General features: G+C 43.7%; 1 protein-coding gene across 1 annotated transcript; it reads left to right on the top strand.

Annotated features, from left to right (window-relative positions):
- The first annotated feature begins 2,660 nt into the window (after positions 1 to 2,660).
- On the top strand, positions 2,661 to 16,269 carry LOC132385978 (zinc-binding protein A33-like). Its single transcript, XM_059958211.1, has 6 exons — positions 2,661 to 2,979; positions 3,668 to 3,763; positions 4,181 to 4,414; positions 4,712 to 4,734; positions 4,823 to 4,941; positions 15,546 to 16,269. The coding sequence occupies exons 1-6, from the start codon at positions 2,947 to 2,949 to the stop codon at positions 16,118 to 16,120; spliced, it is 1,080 nt and encodes a 359-aa protein (XP_059814194.1). The 5' UTR covers positions 2,661 to 2,946; the 3' UTR covers positions 16,121 to 16,269.
- The last annotated feature ends 6,113 nt before the right edge of the window (positions 16,270 to 22,382 follow it).

The raw sequence follows: 22,382 nt of genomic DNA, 5'->3' as shown, positions 1-22,382 counted from the left end.
CAATCAGGAAGTTTCTCCATGTAAACCTTGTGTTAATGAAATTGTTGACAGTTCTTTCAGACCAGCTGCTTTGACCAAGAACACCAGACAGTGGTCAGCACGGAATGTCCTGCAGTTACCGCAGGAGAAGGACTGGATGGACACAGTGGAGTGGTTCCCTGAGCAGACAGTCCAGACCATCTGGCAGAATGCCTCATCACCAGATCTCACCGACAGTCACCAAGACCTCAGCTGTCTGGCGGCGATTCGGGCCCCTCCCAGTCTGATCCTTGCTGCATGCCCGGAGATCACTCCCAAAGCGCGCTGCCCCGAGATTACTGCAGTGGAGACGAGAGGGCCCCTCCCAGTCTGATCCTTGCTGCATGCCCGGAGATCACTCCCACAGCGCGCTGCCCCGAGATTACTGCAGTCGAGACGAGAGGGCCCCTCCCAGTCTGATCCTTGCTGCATGCCCGGAGATCACTCCCACAGCGCGCTGTCCCGAGATTACTGCAGTGGAGACGAGAGGGCCCCTCCCAGTCTGATCCTTGCTGCATGCCCGGAGATCACTCCCACAGCGCGCTGCCCCGAGATTACTACAGTGGAGACGAGAGGACCCCTCCCAGTCTGATCCTTGCTGCATGCCCGGAGATCACTCCCACAGCGCGCTGCCCCGAGATTACTGCAGTGGAGACGAGAGGGCCCCTCCCAGTCTGATCCTTGCTGCATGCCCGGAGATCACTCCCACAGCGCGCTGCCCCGAGATTACTGCAGTGGAGACGAGAGGGCCTCTCCCAGTCTGATCCTTGCTGCATGCCCGGAGATCACTCCCACAGCGCGCTGCCCCGAGATTACTGCAGTGGAGACGAGAGGGCCCCTCCCAGTCTGATCCTTGCTGCATGCCCGGAGATCACTCCCACAGCGCGCTGCCCCGAGATTACTGCAGTGGAGACGAGAGGGCCCCTCCCAGTCTGATCCTTGCTGCAAGCCCGGAGATTACTCCCACAGCGCGCTGCCCCGAGATTACTGCAGTGGAGACGAGAGGGCCCCTCCCATTCTGATCCTTGCTGCATGCCCGGAGATCACTCCCACAGCGCGCTGCCCCGAGATTACTGCAGTGGAGACGAGAGGGCCCCTCCCAGTCTGACCCTTGCTGCATGCCCGGAGATCACTCCCACAGCGCGCTGCCCCGAGATTACTGCAGTGGAGACGAGAGGTCCCCTCCCAGTCTGACCCTTGCTGCATGCCCGGAGATCACTCCCACAGCGCGCTGCCCCGAGATTACTGCAGTGGAGACGAGAGGGCCCCTCCCAGTCTGACCCTTGCTGCATGCCCGGAGATCACTCCCACAGCGCGCTGCCCCGAGATTACTGCAGTGGAGACGAGAGGGCCCCTCCCAGTCTGATCCTTGCTGCAAGCCCGGAGATTACTCCCACAGCGCGCTGCCCCGAGATTACTGCAGTGGAGACGAGAGGGCCCCTCCCATTCTGATCCTTGCTGCATGCCCGGAGATCACTCCCACAGCGCGCTGCCCCGAGATTACTGCAGTGGAGACGAGAGGTCCCCTCCCAGTCTGATCCTTGCTGCATGCCCGGAGATCACTCCCACAGCGCGCTGCCCCGAGATTACTGCAGTGGAGACGAGAGGGCCCCTCCCAGTCTGACCCTTGCTGCATGCCCGGAGATCACTCCCAAAGCGCGCTGCCCCGAGATTACTGCAGTGGAGACGAGAGGTCCCCTCCCAGTCTGATCGTTGCTGCATGCCCGGAGATCAACCCCACAGCGCGCTGCCCCGAGATTACTGCAGTGGAGACGAGAGGGCCCCTCCCAGTCTGATCCTTGCTGCATGCCCGGAGATCACTCCCACAGCGCGCTGCCCCGAGATTACTGCAGTGGAGACGAGACGGTCACTCACCTCTTTGCGGACTGTGGGCTGGCGAAGATCTGTGGATAAAGATGCAAGGGTCTGTTCCATGGCAGCTGCGTGACTGAAGGCTCACTGATCCTCGGGCTGGTCCCAGGACGCGAAGGAAAACGGACAGCGATTGCTGCTGGAAGATCATCAACTCGGGGAAAGACACTCTAAACGTTTTGGCCTGCCATCACACCGAGATGTCCGGAGAGCAGGGGTTCCCAACCTGGGGTCCACGGTTACTGGTATTGGTCTTTGGCATTAAAAAAAGTTTCGGAACTGCTTTCGTCCGGGAATACTGCCGACTGACACATTGCGACTGAACTACAGGGATTCTCTACACTGGACAGAGAGAGGCCGGGTTGGCTGAGGAAGCCACACAGTTATTGTAGTAGTGAACGACCCCAGGGGGGCACATGGCTTCTCCTTTCAGCGCAGGACTTCAATCGTCTTCCGACCGCAGGGATGGGGCCTTTTGAGATTCAGCTGACGTTTTTGTCGCACTGGGTTTTTACGGGATGGTTTACCAGCCATATGGCCATGTGGTGGACAATCCCGGTACTGCAGGGGGTCATTCCCCGGTTCTACAGCGCGCGTTGTGGACAATCGCGGTACTGCAGGGGATCTGCAGCTCCCGGAAGTGAAAGTTTTCTGACTCAGGAAGTGCTGGGAGTTAACATGGCTTCGAAAGGACCGGTCGAGAGTTTAACAGAGGAGGCAATTTGTCCCATCTGCCTGGATTTCTTCACCGATCCGGTTACACTGGAGTGTGGACACAACTTCTGTCGCTCTTGTATCACACGGTATTGGGAAAGGGAGCAGAGAAACTCCTGCCCGGAATGTAGAGAGGTGATTGCTGACCGCACCCTCAGGGTGAACCGGGCATTAGCAAATCTGGCTGAAAAAGCTCGAAATCTAAACCTGAATCGGAAAGGGAAGGAAAGTGAACGTCACTGCGAGGAACATGAGGAAGAACTGAAGCTGTTTTGTGAAACGGACAAGACACTGATCTGTCTGATCTGTAGAGACGCGCAGGAACACCGAGAACACCGCTTCATGCCGATTAAGCAAGCTGTTAAAATCTGCAAGGTAAAAACTAACGTTAATTTAACACTTACCATATTTCCTTTCTCCTACATAACATCACACGAGCCTCCATAACCAGAACATCATTCTCTGCAACTTCCGCATCTCCAACGGGATTCTAGCATCTCTCCGTCCCACAGCCCACCGCAGCACCCCAAACTCTCCGCTCTCTATACGGATCGCTCCCCGTACTGTATCGCCCTGATCCACTCGCTCCTCCCCACTGATCTCCCTCCTGGCACAGACACCTGCAAGCGGGACAAGTGCTACACCTGACTCCTAACCTCTTCCCTCGTCACCATTCAGGGCCGCAAACAGCCCAGTTCCTCCCGTTTCTTCCATGGTCGATTATCCTCTCGGATTAGATTCCTTCTTCTCCAGTCATTTGCCTCTTCCACCTGTCCCCTCCCAGCTTCTCACTTCATCACCCTCCCCCACGTTCCCCCTCACGTTGTCTCACCCGTCACCTGTCAGCTGGTTCTCATCCACAAACTTATTATTCTGTCTTCTGTCCCATTCCTTCCCAGTCCTGATGACGGGTCTCATCCCGAAACACCGATTGTTTATTTCCCCTGAATAGATGCTGTCTGACTCACTGAGTTCCTCTGGCATTTTGTGTGATAATCGGGGTTGATCACCTGTTTCTTTTGAAGCATCTTTGTTTCTATTTCCTTCACTCTCTGACTTCCAGGATCAGCTAAAATCTTCCTTAGACTCTCTCACAAAAAAGAAATCAGATTTCCAGGAAAAGGAGCAACAACAGAAAGAGAAGATTTCTGGAGTTCGGGTGAGGCTTCCTGAGCGGAATTTCTGATATTACTGTCGAGTTTTGCTCCATTTAATGCAGAATAGCCGAGTATCGCAGCTCCAGTGACCTGGGTTCGATCCTGACCTCTGCTGCTGTCTGTGTGGAGTTTGCATGCTGTCCCTGTGGCCATGACAGTTTCAGACACATTCCAAGGACATGCTGGATGAATAGTTAACTACAATTAACCCTGTGAAGGTGGGGGAGGGTGTATGTGAATCCGGTAGGAGTTAATGGGTCATTGAGGGAGAATAGGTTTCAGGAATACGTGAGGAAATGGTGTTGACGGGAATGTCTCAGAAGTAGTATGGACCTGAATGGACCGAATGGTCACTTTTATGTCATAAGGAAATACAACACAGCAATGCGGTAAACTAATCTTCACCTTTCATTCAACAGAAACAGTCACACAGCCTTCAGTCCCACATCACATCCCAGTTTGCTGAACTGCGCCAGATTATCACTGAGAAAGAGCAGAGTTTACTCAGGGATCTCAGGGAAGAAGAGAAGAGGATTCTCAACCCAATGGAGAAAAATGTTCGGGACATTCAACAGAATATCAGGTTTATTCAGGAGGATATCTTGAAGCTAAAGGAGAAGATGGATCAAAAAGATGGTGTGATATTTCTCAAGGTGAGTGATTAAATTTGAATTTGTTTCTGTCACATTGAACTAATTGATTCTACCAAATCAATTGCCGCTGTTGGTGTCCTCACACAGAGTTTTCTCCTTGCATGACAAACCTCCAATCACTCCGCAAATGGCATTCTAAAATGTTGGAGACAGATATTCGATCATTTATCAGCAACATACAATCTTTAAGCAATGAATTTTCAGCATAATTAATTGTAAATTAAACTGCAATGAATCAGTCAACGACGTGGACAGTAAGTCCAAGTCTAATCAGATTTGTGTTTTTATTTATTTCAGGAGGAAGCTCATCGGAACAGGAGGTAGGACATGCTCTTTACTGAAACCCTGCGCAGATTTGTAAAATAGTTCAAAAATTCCAGTTTATCACCAGCAGTTTAACATTTACAGGATTAATGACAATATCCAGGAATTGTCAGTGACAGATGAGGCCCTGCCTGTTGGAAAATTCGATCACCCCTATTTATTGAACACAGTGCTGAGAGGAAAACTTGATACCATGAAGCGAGGTAACATTTACAAAGATTCATTTTTCCTTGTTCATGAAACACAATTATGTTATAAGTTGAGGCAAGGATTGGCTGTGATAATGGACTGAAGGGGAACTGAAGTTTATTCCACATCAACCCCACTGACTGGGAGGCATCACTGTCACATGGTCAGCTGGAGATGTCAGACCCCTGGACACACCAGCACAGGGTCACAGTACAACCAATACACGGGACTGGTAGATGAACCACTGTGTCCTGATCCCAGGCAACCTGCACTAACACACCAGGACATGAATTTGAATTCTACCACAGCTGCTGGGAATTTAATACTGACTAAAAACGGGTATCAGTGTGGTGACCGGGATTGTCAGGAATATACACAAGTCCTGCGTGCACTGTGAGTGCAGATTCTGACTGACGTAGGAATTCCCTCTTCTGGATCAGCAAATCTCACTGTTGTTAGAGGGAGCAGAGGGGAGCAGTAATGATCGGGGACTCAATCGTTCGGGGGAACAGACAGGAGAATCTATGGACAAGAATCAGACACCGGAATGCTATCTTGCCCCCAAGGTGCCAAGGTCAGGGACGTCTCGGATCGTGTCTGCAGCATTTTGGAGAGGGAGGGTTAAGAGCCAGCTATAATTTTGCAACTTGGGACCAATTACATAGGAAGTAAAAGCAAAAGGGTCCTGAAAAGAACCTGGCTAGCTTGGTAGAAAACTCGGAAGCCGTACCTCCCGGGTTGTAATTTCTAGATTGCTGCCTGTGCCATGTGCTGGTGAGGGTAGAAACAGGATAATTTGACAGATAAACATGGCTGAGAAGATGGTGCAGGGTGCAGGGCCTCAGGTTCTTGGATCATCGGGATCTCTTCTGGTGGAGGAATGACCTGCTCAAAAGGGATGTGTTGCACCTGGACGCGAGGGAGAACAATATTCTCGGTGAGAGAGGTTTCAGAGAGCTGTTGGGTAGGATTTAAACTAATTTGTTGGGGGGGGGGGGTTGAAACAGGAGTGAAGGTGTAGAACTGATGGTAAAAATGCAAAGATAGCGTGCAGTCAGACTGCCAGATAGAGCGGACAGATGAGAGGAGAAAATTGCAGCCAGCAAGGTGAGTATCAGTGCATTAGGGATGCAGAATTAAAAAGGGTAGCAGATACAGTACACAAAGTGTTATATCTCAATGCATGGAGTATGAGAAATAAGGTGGATGATCTTGTTGCACTATTACCGATTGTCAGGTATGATGTTGTGGCCATCACGGAATCGTGGCTGAAGGATGGTTGTAGTTGGGAGCTGAATGTTCAAGATTACACAGTGTATCGGAGGAAGGAAGGAAGGCCGATGGGGTGGTGTGGCTCTGCTGGTAAATCAGCAGCTAGATGTGACATAGGATTGGGAGATGTTGAATCCTTGTGGGTTGAGGTAAGAAACTGCAAAAGTAAAAATGACACTGACACTAGTCATACACAGGCCTCCCAACAGTCAGTGGGATGAGGCCCACAGATTACAACTGTAAATAGCAAAGGCTGATGAAAAGTATAATGTTATGATAATCATGGGAGATTTCAACATGCAGGTCAATTGGGAAAATCAGGTTGGTAAAGGATCTCAAGAGAGTGAGTTTGTTGAATGCAATGTGATGGCTTTCTAGAGCAGTTTGTCGTTGAGCCTACTCGGGGAACAGCTCTACTGGATTGGGTGTTATGTTTTGAACCAGAGGTGAGTAGTTAAAAGAAACCTTAGGAGGCAGAGCTCACAACATGACCGAGTTCAACTTGAAATCTGATAAGGAGACAGTAAAGCCTGACATTGTAGTATTTCAGAGAAGTCAAAGAAATTACAGTGGTCTGAGAGAGGAGTTGGCCAAAGCAAATTGGAACGAGATGCTGGCAGGGATGAGAGCAGAGCAGAAATGGTGTCAGTTTCTGGGAAAATGGGGAAGGTAAAGGATAGATGTATTCCAAAAATAAATAATTACTCAAATGGCAAAATAGTACAATCGTGGCTGACAAGGGAAGACAAGTTAATGTAAAGGCAAAAGAGAGGGCATACAACTAAACAAAAATTAGTAGGAAGAAAGAGGATTGGGAAGCTTTTAAATATCTACAGAGAGGAACTAAAAGGATGATTAGGAGGGGAAAAATAAACAAGAAATTGATTTGAATTGAATTGACTTTATTACTTACATCCTTCATATACATGAGGATTAAAAATCCTTATGTTATGTCTCCATCTAAATGTGCAATGTATAGTAATTTATTATAAATAATATATATAACATGCTGGTCAATATAACAGAAATACAGTTGCGTCCACACGAGTTAATCAGTCTGATGGCCTGCACCCCAGTGTTCTGAAAGAGGTCGCAGTAGAACTTATGGAGGCATTTCAAATGATCTTTCAAAAATCACTGGACCCTGGCATGGTGCCAGAGGACTGGAAAATGGCAAATGTCACTTAACTCTTTAAGTAAGGAGGAAGGCAGCAGAAAGGAAATTATTGACCAGTTTGCCTCACCTCTGTGGTTGGGAAGAAATTGGAGTCAGTTGTTAAGTATGAAGTTATGGAATACTTGGTGACACTGGACAAGATAGGACAAGTCAGCATGGCTTCGTTAAGGGAATATCCTGCCTGACAAACCTGTTGGGATTCTTTGAGGAGATTACAAGCAGGATCGATAAAGGGGATGCAGTGGATGTTGTATATTTGGAATCTCGGAAGGCCTTTGACAAAGTGCCACACATGAAGGTGGTAACCAGGTTAAGAGGCCATGGTATTACAGAAAAGTTACAGGCATGGTTAGAACATTGGCTGATTGGTAGGAAACAGCGAATGAGAGTAAAGGGATCCTTTTCTGGTTGGCTGCCACTGACTCGTGTTCCGCAGGGGTCAGTGTTAGGACACCTTTATTTTATGCTGTATATCAAGATCTAGCTGATGGAATAGACCATAAGATATAGGAGCAGAAGTAGGCCATTTGGCCCATCGAGTCTGCTCCACCATTCAGTCATCTATCTCTGCCTTAAATATGACTTGGCCTTAACAGCCACTTGTGGCAACAAATTCCACAGATTTTCCGCACACTAACAAAAGTAATTTCTCCACATCTCAGTTCTAAAAGGACGTCCTTCAATTCTGAACTCATACCCCCTTGTACTAGAGTAGATGGCTTTGTTTCCAAGTTTGCAGATGATACAGAGATTGGTGGAGGGACCGGTAGTATTGAGGAAACAGCTAGGCTGCACAAGGACTTGAGTGAGGAGAATGGGAAGGAAAGTGGCAAGTGATATACAATGTTGGAAAACGCATGGCCATGCACTGTGGTCGTCGAAATAATGTGCAGATTTTTTTTTCAGATGGGGAGAAAACCGAAAAAGCTGACATGTAAATGGACTTAGCAGTCATTCTGCAGAAGACCCTAAAGGTTCACTTGCAGTACAGCCAGTGGGGAGGAAAGCAAATCCAATGTTATCATTCAATTCAAGGGGTTTAGAATAGCATTCAATTCAAGAGCAGGGATGTGATGCTGAGGCTTAATAAGGCACTGGTGAAGCCTCACCTTGAGTATTGTGAACTTGGGCTCCTCGTCTAAGAAAAGATGTACTGGCATTTCAGAAGGTTCATTTCATAAGGATGATTCCAGGAATGAAAGGGTTATCATACGAGGAACGTTTGATAGCTCTGTGTCTGTACTCGCTGGAATTTAGAAAGATGAGGGGGAATCTCATTGAAACCTTTCGAATGTTGAAAGTCCTAGAAACCTTTCGAATGTTGAAAGTCCTAGACCGAGTAGATGTGGAAAGGATGTTTCCCATGGTGGTGGAGTTTAGGACAAGAGGGCACAGCCTCAAGATACAGGGGGATCTATTTAAAACAGATGTGAACAAATTTGAGCCAGCGGCTGGTGAACTTCTGGAACTTGTGTGTATTTGAGGCAGAGCTTGATTGGTTCGAGATTGAACAGCATCAAAGGTTACGGGGAGAAGACCAGGTAATGGGGCTGAGGAGGGAAATGTGGATCAGCCATGATTGAATGGCGGAGCAGACTCGATGGGCAAATGGCCTAATTCTGCTCCTATGTCTTATGGTGATCAGACCACTACATTGAAGCATTGTGAGAATGAGCTCGGACACACCAACAAGCATTGACATGGGTCAAGATTTCATCTCGGGAGAAGCACACACAGCATAACCGGGCTGGCAAAGCTCCCTCACACACATACACAGGAAGGACTGGCAGATTGTAGTCAGAGCCTCAGCAATGTACGTTGTTATTTCCCTCAGTAACCTGGAAACCAGTCTCTTCAGAGACAGTCATTTATTCATTTAAACAGCTCAATCACGTGTGACACATTGTCAACACACACCAGACATGTGATGACACACTGTAACATACAAATTCTTCAATGTGCACACTCTCCTTCAATGTGTATACACAACACACACATACACACACAGATATACTATCAGAGTGTGACACACGGCCACAGAAATAGGCACAAATTTCCATTTAGGATTGAAATCTGCCGTCCTTACCCAGTCTGTCTGTTCTGTGGCACTGAGCTGCCCTCTGACGTGACGTCACATCAACACTTCACAGACAGACTCCGGGGTGAGATTCCTCAGGAGGATGATCTCGGAGGGTTTGATGAATGTTGAACTCACGGCCCACTTCATCAATCTGCAAGACTAAGATGTCTTCTTGAGCATGGCCCATTTGTGTGTGTTTGCACCCCCCCACCCCCCAACCCTCTAACCATTTCCCATCTGCGTACCTGCCCAAATTTATTTTAAAATATTTTATTTTTACCTGTCTCTACAGCGTCTGAGGGCAAATTCCATTTACCAACCTCCCTCTCTATGAGAATGTTACCCGATAGACCACTCAGAAAAATTTCCCGTCTCATTTTCAGTCCGAGGCCTCTGGTTCTGTCCTCCCATTTCTTGGAAAAAGAAACTTTATTTAAGCTCCTTATGAATTATTTACCTTGTTAAGAGGTCACACCTGAACATCCTACACTACAGCTGAATAGTCCAAGCTTACCCACTCTCTGCTTTTAACTCAAGCCCCCAGTCCTGGTAACATCCTCCTGAAGCCTCCTGTCCAGTGTAATGACATCCTCCCCATATTCGGGAACCGGAAATGCAGACAATACTCCAAGTGTGGTCTATCATCGACATCAAAGGCCTCGCTGAATTTCATGTGGACAGTGTGGAATAGGCTGATGAATACAGGACTGAAGGTGTTTTTTTAGATTGGGACAAGAAGGGCGGCGTGGAAGCTAAATTCTGAAGGAAGGCAGTGTAAAAAAAAAACTTTGCATAGAAGAACGGCGAGACTGCGCAGGACAGCGCGGAGAGTTTAAAAAGATGACCACCCTATACAGCGGGCAGCGGAGTGGGTGGCAGCAGAGTGTAGGGCTTTGGCTCAACGGGCTTAGGCGGTAACGGGAAGAGCCGAGAGCTTTTTCTCTTTTTCTCCCCTTGGCAAATCGGCCTGGACGGACGGGGGAACAGCAGGGCACATTAGCTAACAGTTTAAAAAGTTTGTGTGCTTGGAGAAGTAAGTGGGTGAGTAGACCTATCTTTCTTTGTTTCATTCCCGTAGAATTAGGTAGCATTTCTGCAGGGTCTGTGCTTTGTTCAGGGTGTCAGATGTGGGAATCCTGGGAGACCTCCAGCCTCCCTGATAGCCACATCTGCACCAGGTGAACCGAGATTCAGCTCCTCGGAGACCGTGTTCGGGATCTGGAGCTGCAGCTTGATGACCTACTGCTTATTAGAGAAAATGAAGAGGTGATAGACAGGAGCTACAGGGAGGTAGTCATCCCTAGGCTACAGGGGTCAGAAAACTGGGTGACTGTCAGGAGAGGGAAGGGAAGTGCCCAGAAAGTGGAGAGCACCCCTGTGGCTGTCCCCCTCAGCAACAAGTATATCGTTTCGGATGCTGTTGAGGGGGATGACCTGACAGGGGACGGCCACGGTGACCGGGTCTCTGGCACTGAGCCTGGCGCTGTTGTGCAGGAGGGAAGGAGGGAGAAGAGGAATGCGATAGTCATAGGGGATTCCATAGTCAGGGGAACAGACAGGAGATTCTGTGCGCCTGGCAGAGATACCCGCATGGTGTGCTGCCTCCCAGGTGCCAGGGTACAGGATGTCTCGGATCGGGTCCAGAATATTCTGAAGGGAGAGGGCGAGCAGCCAGCTGTCTTGGTACATGTTGGTACCAATGAGATAGAGAGGAAAAGGGAGGAGGTCCTGAAGAGAGATTTCCGGGAATTAGGAATGAGGCTGAGAAGCAGGACCTCCAGGGTAGTAATCTCAGGATCGCTACCTGTGCCACGTGCTAGCGAGGGCAAGAATAGTAGGATCAGGCTGATGAATGTGTGGCTGAGAGACTGGTGCAGGGGGCAGGGCTTCAGATTCTTGGATCATTGGGATCTCTTCTGGGGGAAGTACTACTTATTCAAAAAGGACGGGTTACACCTGAACCCGAAGGGGATCAATATCATCGCGGGAATGTTTAATAGAGCTGTTAGGGAGGGTTTAAACTAATTTGGCAGGGGGGTGGTCAACCGGAATGATAGAGTGGAGGAGAGGGAATCTATAAATCTAAGATAGTGAGCAGTAAAGATGTCAGGAAGGACAGGCAGGTGATGGGGCAAATTTGCAGCCACTGGGATGAGTTGCAGTGCAATCAAAGCAAAACTGACCAAATACAGGACTTAAGGTGTTATACTTAAATACACACAGCTTAAGGCATAAGGTGGATGATCTTGTCGTACAGCTACAGATTGGCAGGCATAATCTTGTGGCCATCACTGAGACGTGGCTAAAGGATGCAAGTCTATGAGAGCTGAACGTCCAAGGATACACAGTGTATCGGAAGGATAGGCAGGTAGGCAGAGGGGTGGCATGGCTTTATTGGTATGAAATGATATTAAATCATTAGAAAGAGGTGACAGAGTATCGGAAGGTGCAGAATCTTTATGAGTTGAGCTAAGAAATCGCAGGGGTAAAAGGATCCTGATGGCAGTTATCTACAGGCCTCTTAACAGCTGCAGTGATGTGGACTACAAATTACAACAGGGAATAGAAAAGGCTTGCCAGAAGGGCAGTGTTATGATAATTGTGGGGATTTTAACATGCGAGTGGATTGGGAAAATCAGGTCAACACTGTATCTCAAGAGAGAGAATTTGTAGAATGTCTACGAGATGGCTTTTCAGAACAACTTGTTGTTGAGCCCACTAGAGGATCAGAGATACTGGATTGGATATTGTGTAATGACCCAGAGGTGATTAGAGAGATTGAGGTGAAGGAACCGTTAGGAGACAGTGATCGTAACATGATTGACTTCACTGTGAAATTTGAGAAAGAGAAGCCGAAATCTGATGTGTCGGTATTGCAGTGGAGTAAAGGAAATTACAGTGGCACGAGAGAGGAACTGGCCAAATTTGACTTGAAAGGGACATTAGGGGGAAGGACGGCCGAGCAGCAGTGGCTGGAGTTTATGTGAGGAGTGAGGAATGTGCAAGACAGATATATTCCAAAAAAGAAGAATTTTTCAAATGGAAAAAGAGAAGTCAAAGCCAAAGTGGCTGACAAGAGAAGTCAAAGCCAAAGTAAAAGCAAAGGAGAGGGCATTCAAAGAAGCAAAAATTAGTGGGAAGACAGAGGATTGGGAAGTTTTTAAAAGCTTACAAAAGGAAACTAAGAAGGCCATTAAGAGGGAAAAGATGAACTATGTAAGGAAGCTGGCAAATAATATCAGTGAAGATACTAAAAGCTTTGTCAAGTATATAAAGAATAAAAAACGGGTGAGAGTGGATATTGGACAGATAGAAAATGATGCTGGAGAAATTGTAATGGCAGATAAGGAGATGGCTGAGGAACTGAACGAGTATTTTCATCAGTCCTCACTGAGGAAGATATCAGCAGTATACCGGACACTCAAGGGTGTCAGGGAAGAGAAGTGTGCGCTGTCACAATTACGACAGAGAAAGTACTCAGGAAGCTGAATAGTCTCACGGTAGATAAATCTCCAGGACCAGATGGAATGCACCCTTGTGTTTTGAAGGAAGTAGCTGTGGAGATCGCGGAGGCATTAGCAATGATCTTTCAAAAGTCAATAGGTTCTGGCATGGTTCCGGAGGAGTGGAAGATTGTAAATGCCACTCTGGTATTTAAGAAAGGGGCAATGAAGCAAAAAGTAAATTATAGACCTGTTAGTTTGAGAAATGGTTGTGAGGTTTCTGGAGTCAATTGTCAAGGATGAGGTTACGGAGTACCTGGAGGCATATGACAAGACAGGCCAAACTCAGCATGGTTTCCTTAAAGGAAAATCCTGCCTGACAAACCCATTGAAATTATTTGAGGAGATTACAAGTAGGCTAGACAAGGGAGATGCAGTGGATGTTGTGTATTTGGATTTTCAGAAGGCTTTTGACAAGGAGCCACACATGAGGCTGCTAAACAAGATAAGAGCCCATGGAATTATGGGAAATTTACATATGTGGGTAGAGCGTTGGCTGTTTGGCAGGAAACAGAGAGTGGGGATAAAGGGATCCCATTCTGGTTGTCTGCCAGTTACCAGTGGTGTTCCACAAGGGTCCGTGTTGGGGCCACTTCTTTTTACGTTGTATATCAACGATTTGGGTTATGAATTAGATGGCTTTGTGGCTAAGTTTGCTGATGATACAAAGATAAGCGGAGGGGACGGTAGTGCTGAGGAAACAGAGAGTCTGCAGAGAGACTTGGATAGATTGGGAGAAGTGGCAAATGAAATACAATGTTTAAAAGTGTATGGTCATGCACGTTGGTAGAAGAAATAAACGGGCTGACTATTATTTAAATGGAGAGAGCATTCAAAATTCTGAGATGCAATTGTACTTGGAAGTGCTCGTGCAGGATACCCTTAAGGTTAACCTCCAGGTTGAGTCGGTGGTGAAGAAGGTGAATGCAATATTGGCATTCATTTCTAGAGGAATAGAATATAAGAGCAGGGATGTGATGTTGAGGCACTATAAGGAACTGGTAAGACCTCACTTGGAATACTGTGTGCAGTTTTGGGCTCCTTATTTACGAAAGGATGTTCTGACATTGGAGAGGGTTCAGAGAAGATTCACGAGAATGATTCCTGGAATAAGAGTGTTAACATGTGAGGAATGTTTGACCGCTCTTGGACTGTACTCCCTGGAGTTTAGAATGAGGGGGAACCTCACAGAAGCATTTCGAATGTTAAAAGGCATGGACAGAGTGGATGTGGCAAAGTTGTTTCCCATGGTGGGGGAGTCTAGTACGAGAGCATGACTTAAGGATTGAAGGGCGCCCATTCAGAACGGAGATGCAAAGAAATTTTTTTAGCCAGAGGGTGATGAACCTGTGTATTTCTTGCGGCAGTGGAAGCCAAGTCATTGTGTGTATTTAAGACAGAGATTGATAGGTATGTGAGTAGACAGGTCATGGTGAGAGGGTGGGAGAGTGGGACTAAATGAGAGAATGGGAAAATGGATCAGCTCATGATAAAATAACTTCTGCTTTAAAAATCAAACACAAGAAAATCTACAGATGCTGGTAATCCAAGCTGCACAGGTCCTGATGAAGGGTCTCGCCAGATCTCTCTGACACCTGTCTGGAGAGAGTTGATGTTGGGAGGATGTGGGTGGGTCGAGAACGGTGAGCACAGCCTCCGACTATAGGGATGTCCATTTAGGACAGAGATGAGGAGGAATTCCTTTATCCACAGGATAGTGAAACTGCCACATGCAGCTGTGGGGGCCAAATAATTGAGTATATTTAAAGCAGAGTAACACACACAAATTGTTGGGTGAACAGCAGGCCTGTAACTTTCTATGGAAACGAGTAAACAGTCTACGGTTCAGACTGAAACAGTTCATCAATACCTGTGTTGCTCAAGGGTTACTGCAAATTCATCCCCTGTCCTAATGAGGGGCTGCGGGGGATGGGGTTGTGGGAAAGGGGACAAAGTCATCCTCACCTGCCATCTTTGCCCCCTCCAGCTTCTCATTACGTCTACACACACAGATCACCCACGGGCTTTCCACCCCTCCCCCTCCTGGTCCAATCTGCCATTCATCTCTCCCCTACTGGTTCCCATTGTCACCTCCTTTACTGTTTCAAACCATCACACTGCCCCACTTCGCACTCACAAATAAATGTGAACATCGTATGACGGGCCTGTTCCTGTGCTGTACTGCTCTACGTTCTCTGTTCCCAGTTTCGGAGAATGAGAGGAGATCTCATGGAAACACAAAATTCTTTCAGGGGTCAACAGGCAGGAGTGAGGGAGGATGTTTCCCCTGTCTGAGGAGTCAAGGGCCAGGGGTCTCTCTGCTCTCCGTCCAGCAGAAAACCCCCGATCCCCGGGGCCGCGCTGTCCGAGTCTCCCCCCGATCCCCGGGGCCTCGCTGTCCGAGTCTCCCCCCGATCCCCGGGGCCGCGCTGTCCGAGTCTCCCTCCGATCCCCGGGGCCGCGCTGTCCGAGTCTCCCCCGATCCCCGAGGCCGCGCTGCCCGAGTCTCCCCCGATCCCCGGGGCCTCGCTGTCCGAGTCTCCCCCCGATCCCCGGGGACTCTCTAATTCTCTGCCTCTCCCCCAGTCTCTGTCACCCTGGATGTGGGAACGGCGGGTCTGGAGCTCGAGGTGTCTGAGGATCGTAAGAGTGTGAGAGGGACCGGGACCTGGAGGAATCTCCCTGACACCGGGAAGAGATTCACACACTGTCCTTTTGTGCTGGGATCGAAGGGATTCACATCGGGGAGACATTACTGGGAGGTGGAGGTGACGGGGAATCGGTTCTGGTGGCTGGGAGTCGCCGCAGAGTCTGTGGAGAGGAAGAGACGGGTCAGTCTGAGTCCGGAGACCGGATTCTGGGTCATCAGGCGGGATTATGATGTGTTACATCGGGATGGTGACGTGTTACATCGGGATTGTGACGTGTTCTATGGTCTCCCGTCCCCCGAGACCCGTCTCGCTGCCTGTCCCATCCCCGGGAGGGTGGGAGTTTATCTTAGTTACGAGTCCGGGACAGTTTCATTTTACAACGCGGAGACCAAGTCCCATCTCCACACCTTCACTGGGAATAAATTCACGGGGAAACTTTATCCTTTCTTCGCGACCTGGGATAGAAACCAGTGGCTGAGAATCTGCTCCGGTTCCGCTCCGGGTCTGTAAACGGGTCCGGTCCCGGGACCGGCGTCAGGAGTAAAGTCCCTGTAAATATAAATGTGCGGAGAATGCAGCTAAATACGTGGCTAAGGAGATGGTGCAGGAGGGAGGGTTTCATGTTTCTGGACAATTGGGCTTTGTTCCCGGGAAGGTGGGACCTGTTCCGAGGACGGTTTGCCCCTAAACTGGGCGGGGGGGGGGGAGGAATAACATTCTTGCGGGTAGATTTGCCAGTGCTGCTCCGGGGAATTTAATCTAGATTTGCAGAGGGAGGGGAACCAGAGTGTTAGAGCAGATAGTGAGGTGCAGGAGGATAAGGAACATGAGAGGACTGCATGTATAAACGGAAATGAAAAAAAAAGCAGACGATATACATATTCTCAGGTACATCTATTTCAATGCACGGAGTATTGTCGGTAAAACAGATGAGTTCAGGGCTTGGGTTGACACGTGGGATAACGTCATTACTGCTATTAGTGAGGGGCAGAACTGGCAGCTTAATGTTCTGATAAAATTGGAGAACGGCCAATTTTGTGGAAATGAAAAAGGATCTAGGAAGAGTGGATTGGGATAAGTTTTTTTTTCTGGCAAGGATGTGTTCAGTAAGTTCACAGGCATAAGAAATTAAATAGAGATTGGGTTGGAAATGTTATAGCAACTTCATTTAATTCAAAATCGAGAGGAGTTGCAATTTCGGTTAATAAATCTTTACCAATTAAAATACAAAATGTAACAGTTGATTCTGTGGGGTGATATGTGATTATACATTGTCAAATTTGCTCAGAATTATGGACTTTTATGAACATTTATGCACCAAATGAAAATGATGCAAAATTCATACAAGAAGATTTTTTGATCTTGGCTGACGCAAATGATAAAATATTAATCGGCGGAGATTTTAATTTTTGTTTAGATCCAGTTTTGGAAAGGTCAACTACAGTTGTTACAAAATTAAAAGTAATAAAACTAACTTTATCATTAATGAAAGATTTAAACCTGATTTGATATATGGAGAAAAATTAATCCAAGAGAAAGAGATTATTCATTTTATTCAAATAGACATAAAACATATAAAACAATAGACATGGAGATTTAATACAATTTTATTAAAACGTCAAGATTTTTGTGATTTTATGAAAAAACAGATTCATTTTTTTTGGATACAAATTTACATTCAGTTGAGGAAAAAATTGCATTATAGGAAGCGATGAAAGCATATTTAAGGGGTCAGATTATGTTATACATCTAAAATTAAGAAGGAAAATTGAGAAAAGATATCATAAATTTAGAAAAAGAATCTCAAAGATATATGACAGAAGAAAAACAAAGACAACTTGTTAATAAAAAACTACAATATAATACACTCCAGACATATCGTACAGAAAAAGTAATTATGAGAACTAAACAGAAATATTACGAATTAGGTGAAAGATCACGTAAAATTCTTGCTTGGCAGTTGAAAACAAAACAGGCTTTTAAAACAATAAATGCAATTAGAACAAGTGTAAATAAGGTTGCTGATAAACCTTTAGAAATTAATGAAACTTTAAATTTGTTTTTAATACTGAACTATATCAATCAGAATCACAAAATAAGATTACTGAGATAGATACATTTTTATCACAAATAACCCTTCCAAAATTTAATTTGGAAGAACAGAAAGGATTAGATATGCCCTTTACATTAAAAGAGGTTGAAGAAGCTGTAGGATCACTTGAGAGTAACAAATCCCCAGAAGAAGATGGTTTTCCTCCTGAATTTTATAAAAAAACTTAAAGATATATTAATTCCTCCCTTTATGGAATTGATATACCAAGTGGAAAGAATGCATAAACTCCCACAATCTTTTTTAACAGCGATCATAACTGTATTGCCAAAAAAAAGAGATCCTCTAAAACTAACATCATATAGGCCTATTTCTTTGTTGAATACAGATTATAAGATAATAGCAAAAATTTTATCTAATAGAAAATCTAAATACTTACCAAAATTAATACATATGGATCAAACAGATTTTATTAAAAACAGACAATCAATGGATAATCTAACCTGGTTACTTAGTATAATTCATCTGGCACAAAAAAGAGAGGAAATTAGTGTGGCATTTGCTTTGGATGCAGAAAAAGCATTTGATAGATTGGAATGGGATTTTTTGTTTAAGCTTTTGGAAAAATATGAGCTAGGAAAATCTTTTATACAATGGATTAAAACCTTAAATACTAATCCTCAAGCTAAAGTAGTTACAAATGCTCAGATTTCAACACCATTTTGCTTAACAAGGTCAACTAGACAAGGCTGCCTGTTATCACCTGCTTTATTTGTATTGGCAAAAGAACCATTAGCTGAATTAATTAGAACAGATTCAGATATTGGCGGTTTTAGAGTTAATCAAGAAGAATATAAGATTAATTTATTTGCTGATGATGTTTTGATTTATTTAACAAACCCATTACAATCTTTGCAAAGATTATCTTTTAAATTGGAAGAATACGGGAAAGTATCAGGGTATAAATTAAATTGGGATAAAAGTGACATTTTACCCCTTACCAAAGGAAATTATAATCAATGTCGATTAGTAACTCAATTTCGATGGTCAATAAATGGGATAAAATATTTAGGTATCAGAGTTGACAATGATGTAAAAAATTTATATAAACAAAATTATTTGCCATTATTAACAAAAATAAAAGAGGATCTTGATAAATGGATGATGTTACCAATAACATTAATAGGTAGAGTTAATGCTGTAAAAATGAATATATTCCATAGATTGCAATATTTATTCCAAACTTTACCAATACAATTACCGCAGAAGTTTTTTCAAGAACTAAATAAATATGTAAGGAAATTTCTTTGGAAAGGAAAGATGTCAAGAATATCATTGGAAAAATTGAGATGTAAATTTGATTTAGGAGGGTTACAACTTCCAAATTTTAAGAATTATGATAAAGCAAATCAACTTAGATTTATTGCATCTTTTTTTGATGAAAAAAAAAACGGCATGGATTAGAATAAAATTAGATAAGATAGGAGAAAACATACCAGAAGATTTTACATATAAATGGGAATCCAAATTGGTACGGGAAAAAAAAGAATCTCCTATATTAAGACACTTGATTGATTTATGGAATAAGGTAAATATGGACGATAAGATAAAGAAATCTTTATTAGCAAAAACAAACTTTAATTCAAAATAGGCTTATTGCTTTTACAATGGATAATAAACTTTTACATAATTGGTTCCAAAAGGGGATTAAATATATACGTAATTGTTTTGAAGGAGGTTTATTGATGTTGTTTGATCAATGAAAAAATAAATATAAAATATCAAACAACACTCTTTTCTCTTATTTTCAATTAATGGACAATTTACGAGAAAAGCTGGGTCAAACAATGTTGATGCCAAAACTTAGTGAAATAGAAATATTAATTCAAAAAGGAAAAATTTAAAAAATTACATCTTGTATGTACAATTTGATTCAAAAACAGACTGAATCTGGAATTCATAAATCAAGACAAAAATGGGAAACTGATTTGAATGTTAAAATTGTTGGAAAAAGTTGGTCATTATTATGTTCTGATAGTATGATAAATACAATAAATGTTCAAATTAGATTAATACAATATAATTTTTACATCAATTATATATAACACCACAGAAAATAAATAGATTAAATTCAAATATGTCTGACCAATGCTTTCGATGTAATCAAGAAATTGGTACTTTTTTACATTCTACTTGGTCTTGTTTTAAAATTCAACTATTTTCGATAAATCTGACTTTTATTGGAACAAAGTACTGGAGTTCAACTCCCAAATAGTCCAATATTATTTTTATTAGGAGATATTGAAGGGACAATACCGAAAATTAAATTGAATAAGTATCAGAAAAAAATTACAAATATTGCATTGGCAGTAGCTAAAAAAGATCGCAATTACTTGGAAATCTGAGTTATATTTAACTATGGATCATTGGAATAATGAAATATATAGTTGTATTCCACTTGAAAAAAATACATATAATCTAAGAAATGAGTATGATATATTTTTCAAAATTTGTCTCCCATACCTACAAAAGATGGGATTAAATATATAGGTCCTTTGAAGATAAAATTATAATGTAATTGGGGAAAGTAAGAATAAATATTAAAATTATTTTGAACTCCATGGAGCATGTGGGTATCCTCCAATATCGAGGCAATCTTTTTCTTCTTTATTTATTTCTTTAGATAAGGGTTAAGGTGGGGAGGGGGAGGATTAATATTATTTTTCTTTTTCTTACTAATTTTTCATTACATTTATTCTTTGAAATCTTCTTAAAAAATAAATAACCCATAAATAATAATAATAATAATAATAATAAAATAATAACCCACCAACAGCCCACTCACCTTTGCAACCCTTTATGTTATTTCCTTATGTTTAACACAATTATTATGTGCCTTTTCCAGCTCAAACTGTGAATTGATTTAAAGTCAGTCCCATAATTTAATAGCTTTTATTTGAAAACTATCTTCCCTCGCAAAGATTGTACTGAAGACTGCATTTGATTTTTCTTCAGCCTTGTACACTTTACATTGAAATAGTATGTGTTTCGACGGTTTCACAATGACAAAATGTACACGACACAGAATGAAGTTTTCCAATTAGTTACAAGGCATAATTAAGCATAGTGTGGATATTTCTGTCATGTGAATATCATTCATTCCCTTGTTTTAAGCCCTTCTTCTATAAACCCAACAGGTTTACGTGTTCTGGAAAGGTGTCTGTCTTTACGTCCATTATCCTACGTCTTGCCATAAGCCCCTAATTCTTAACACTACCAACCTTTTAGCTTCTAATTTGCTAAGTGGAAAGTCTATATCCACAGCTTAACATTTAACAGCTTTTGGAGCTAAACAGTCAACATCATCATTTCCCTCAACAGTGTGATATGAAGGGCCCATCATGTGCAGACATATAAATCAAACTTTATATATGAAATACCGTTTGACAAGTTTCCAACAGTCAATCTGACCTACTGCCAGAATGACCTGTTTAAGACTCATCAAAACCAAAATATATTCTGAGCAAATTATAAGGACCAATTTCTTCCATCCACTGTAAGCCTAAACTGTTGGCAAAGAATTCAGCCTTCTATGCTGATAAATGGCTATAAGTCATTTCTTTATCATTACCTGCAATTCAGGCACACAAAAACAGCCACACCAACATCCCCAATTAAATTATCTTTTGATTCATCTGTAAAAATGGTTACTGTATGATAATAACTTTCATTAATATACTGATGACCAACAGACTCTCAGGCAGAACCGAATCCAATCGTGTAAAAACTAAAATCAACTGAAGTCATTGGAAAAAACAATGTGGGGTTAGAGGACGCTACAGTGGGACATACTGGATCATCAAATACACCCATATTCGCAGCGTGGTAAGAATCCAGCCACCCAAAACAAAAAACACTCCTCTAGTGATGTCCCCAACCATCCTCCAGCGCACCTTTAACAGGATGATCATTTCCTTGACCCGCAAATTAATCCAGTATGTTGACATCAACTTGAACCTTTGAGGGCAATTGTCCCATTGCAATCAGTAAAGCCAAAGCAGGAGACAACATTACCGCACCAGAACACAATCTAAAAGTCTGTAATTGTATCACATACAAACACTTTTAATTTGAAGATGAAGGTGATCCACAAGCCACACAGACATAATCAAGAACAGATCTAATTAAACAAATAAAATTGGTCAACAAAGATTTTCATGTTGCACCCAAGAATACCCACATAGATGTCTGAGGGGATTTAAAGCTCCTTTACATTTATCAATTATTTTACTGATAGGTGCTTCCCCGTCAGCTTATTATCCATCCACATACTGAGAAATCTTACCACTGACACTTCCTCAAGATATTAATCATATAATTTAAAATCAACTGCAAGTCTATTAATGCTGTTTGTAAACCACGTAATGTGTTTTAATGACTGAAAGCTTACAATCCTCATCAATCTGCCCACTGTTTGAGCTATTAATTGTAAATTGCAGTTAATACCTCAAATCCATAAAGCTAAGTCATCTGTATATTGTGATTTACCCAGGGAATCCCATTTTCCCATCTCAGAGAAAATATCATTAATCATAATATTAAATAATGAAGGGCTACAAATACTGCCTTGTGGGATTCCATTCTCTATCTCATAGACACAAACATGCCGACCGTTACTTGGACAGTCCATACAAAAAAAAACTCAGAAAAATTATACAATGT

The sequence above is a fragment of the Hypanus sabinus genome, assembly GCF_030144855.1.
Source record: "Hypanus sabinus isolate sHypSab1 chromosome X2 unlocalized genomic scaffold, sHypSab1.hap1 SUPER_X2_unloc_8, whole genome shotgun sequence".
NCBI classification, from domain to species: Eukaryota; Metazoa; Chordata; class Chondrichthyes; order Myliobatiformes; family Dasyatidae; genus Hypanus; species Hypanus sabinus.
Note: the sequence above shows the minus strand (reverse complement) of the source record. Positions and strands in the feature narration are given on the sequence as shown.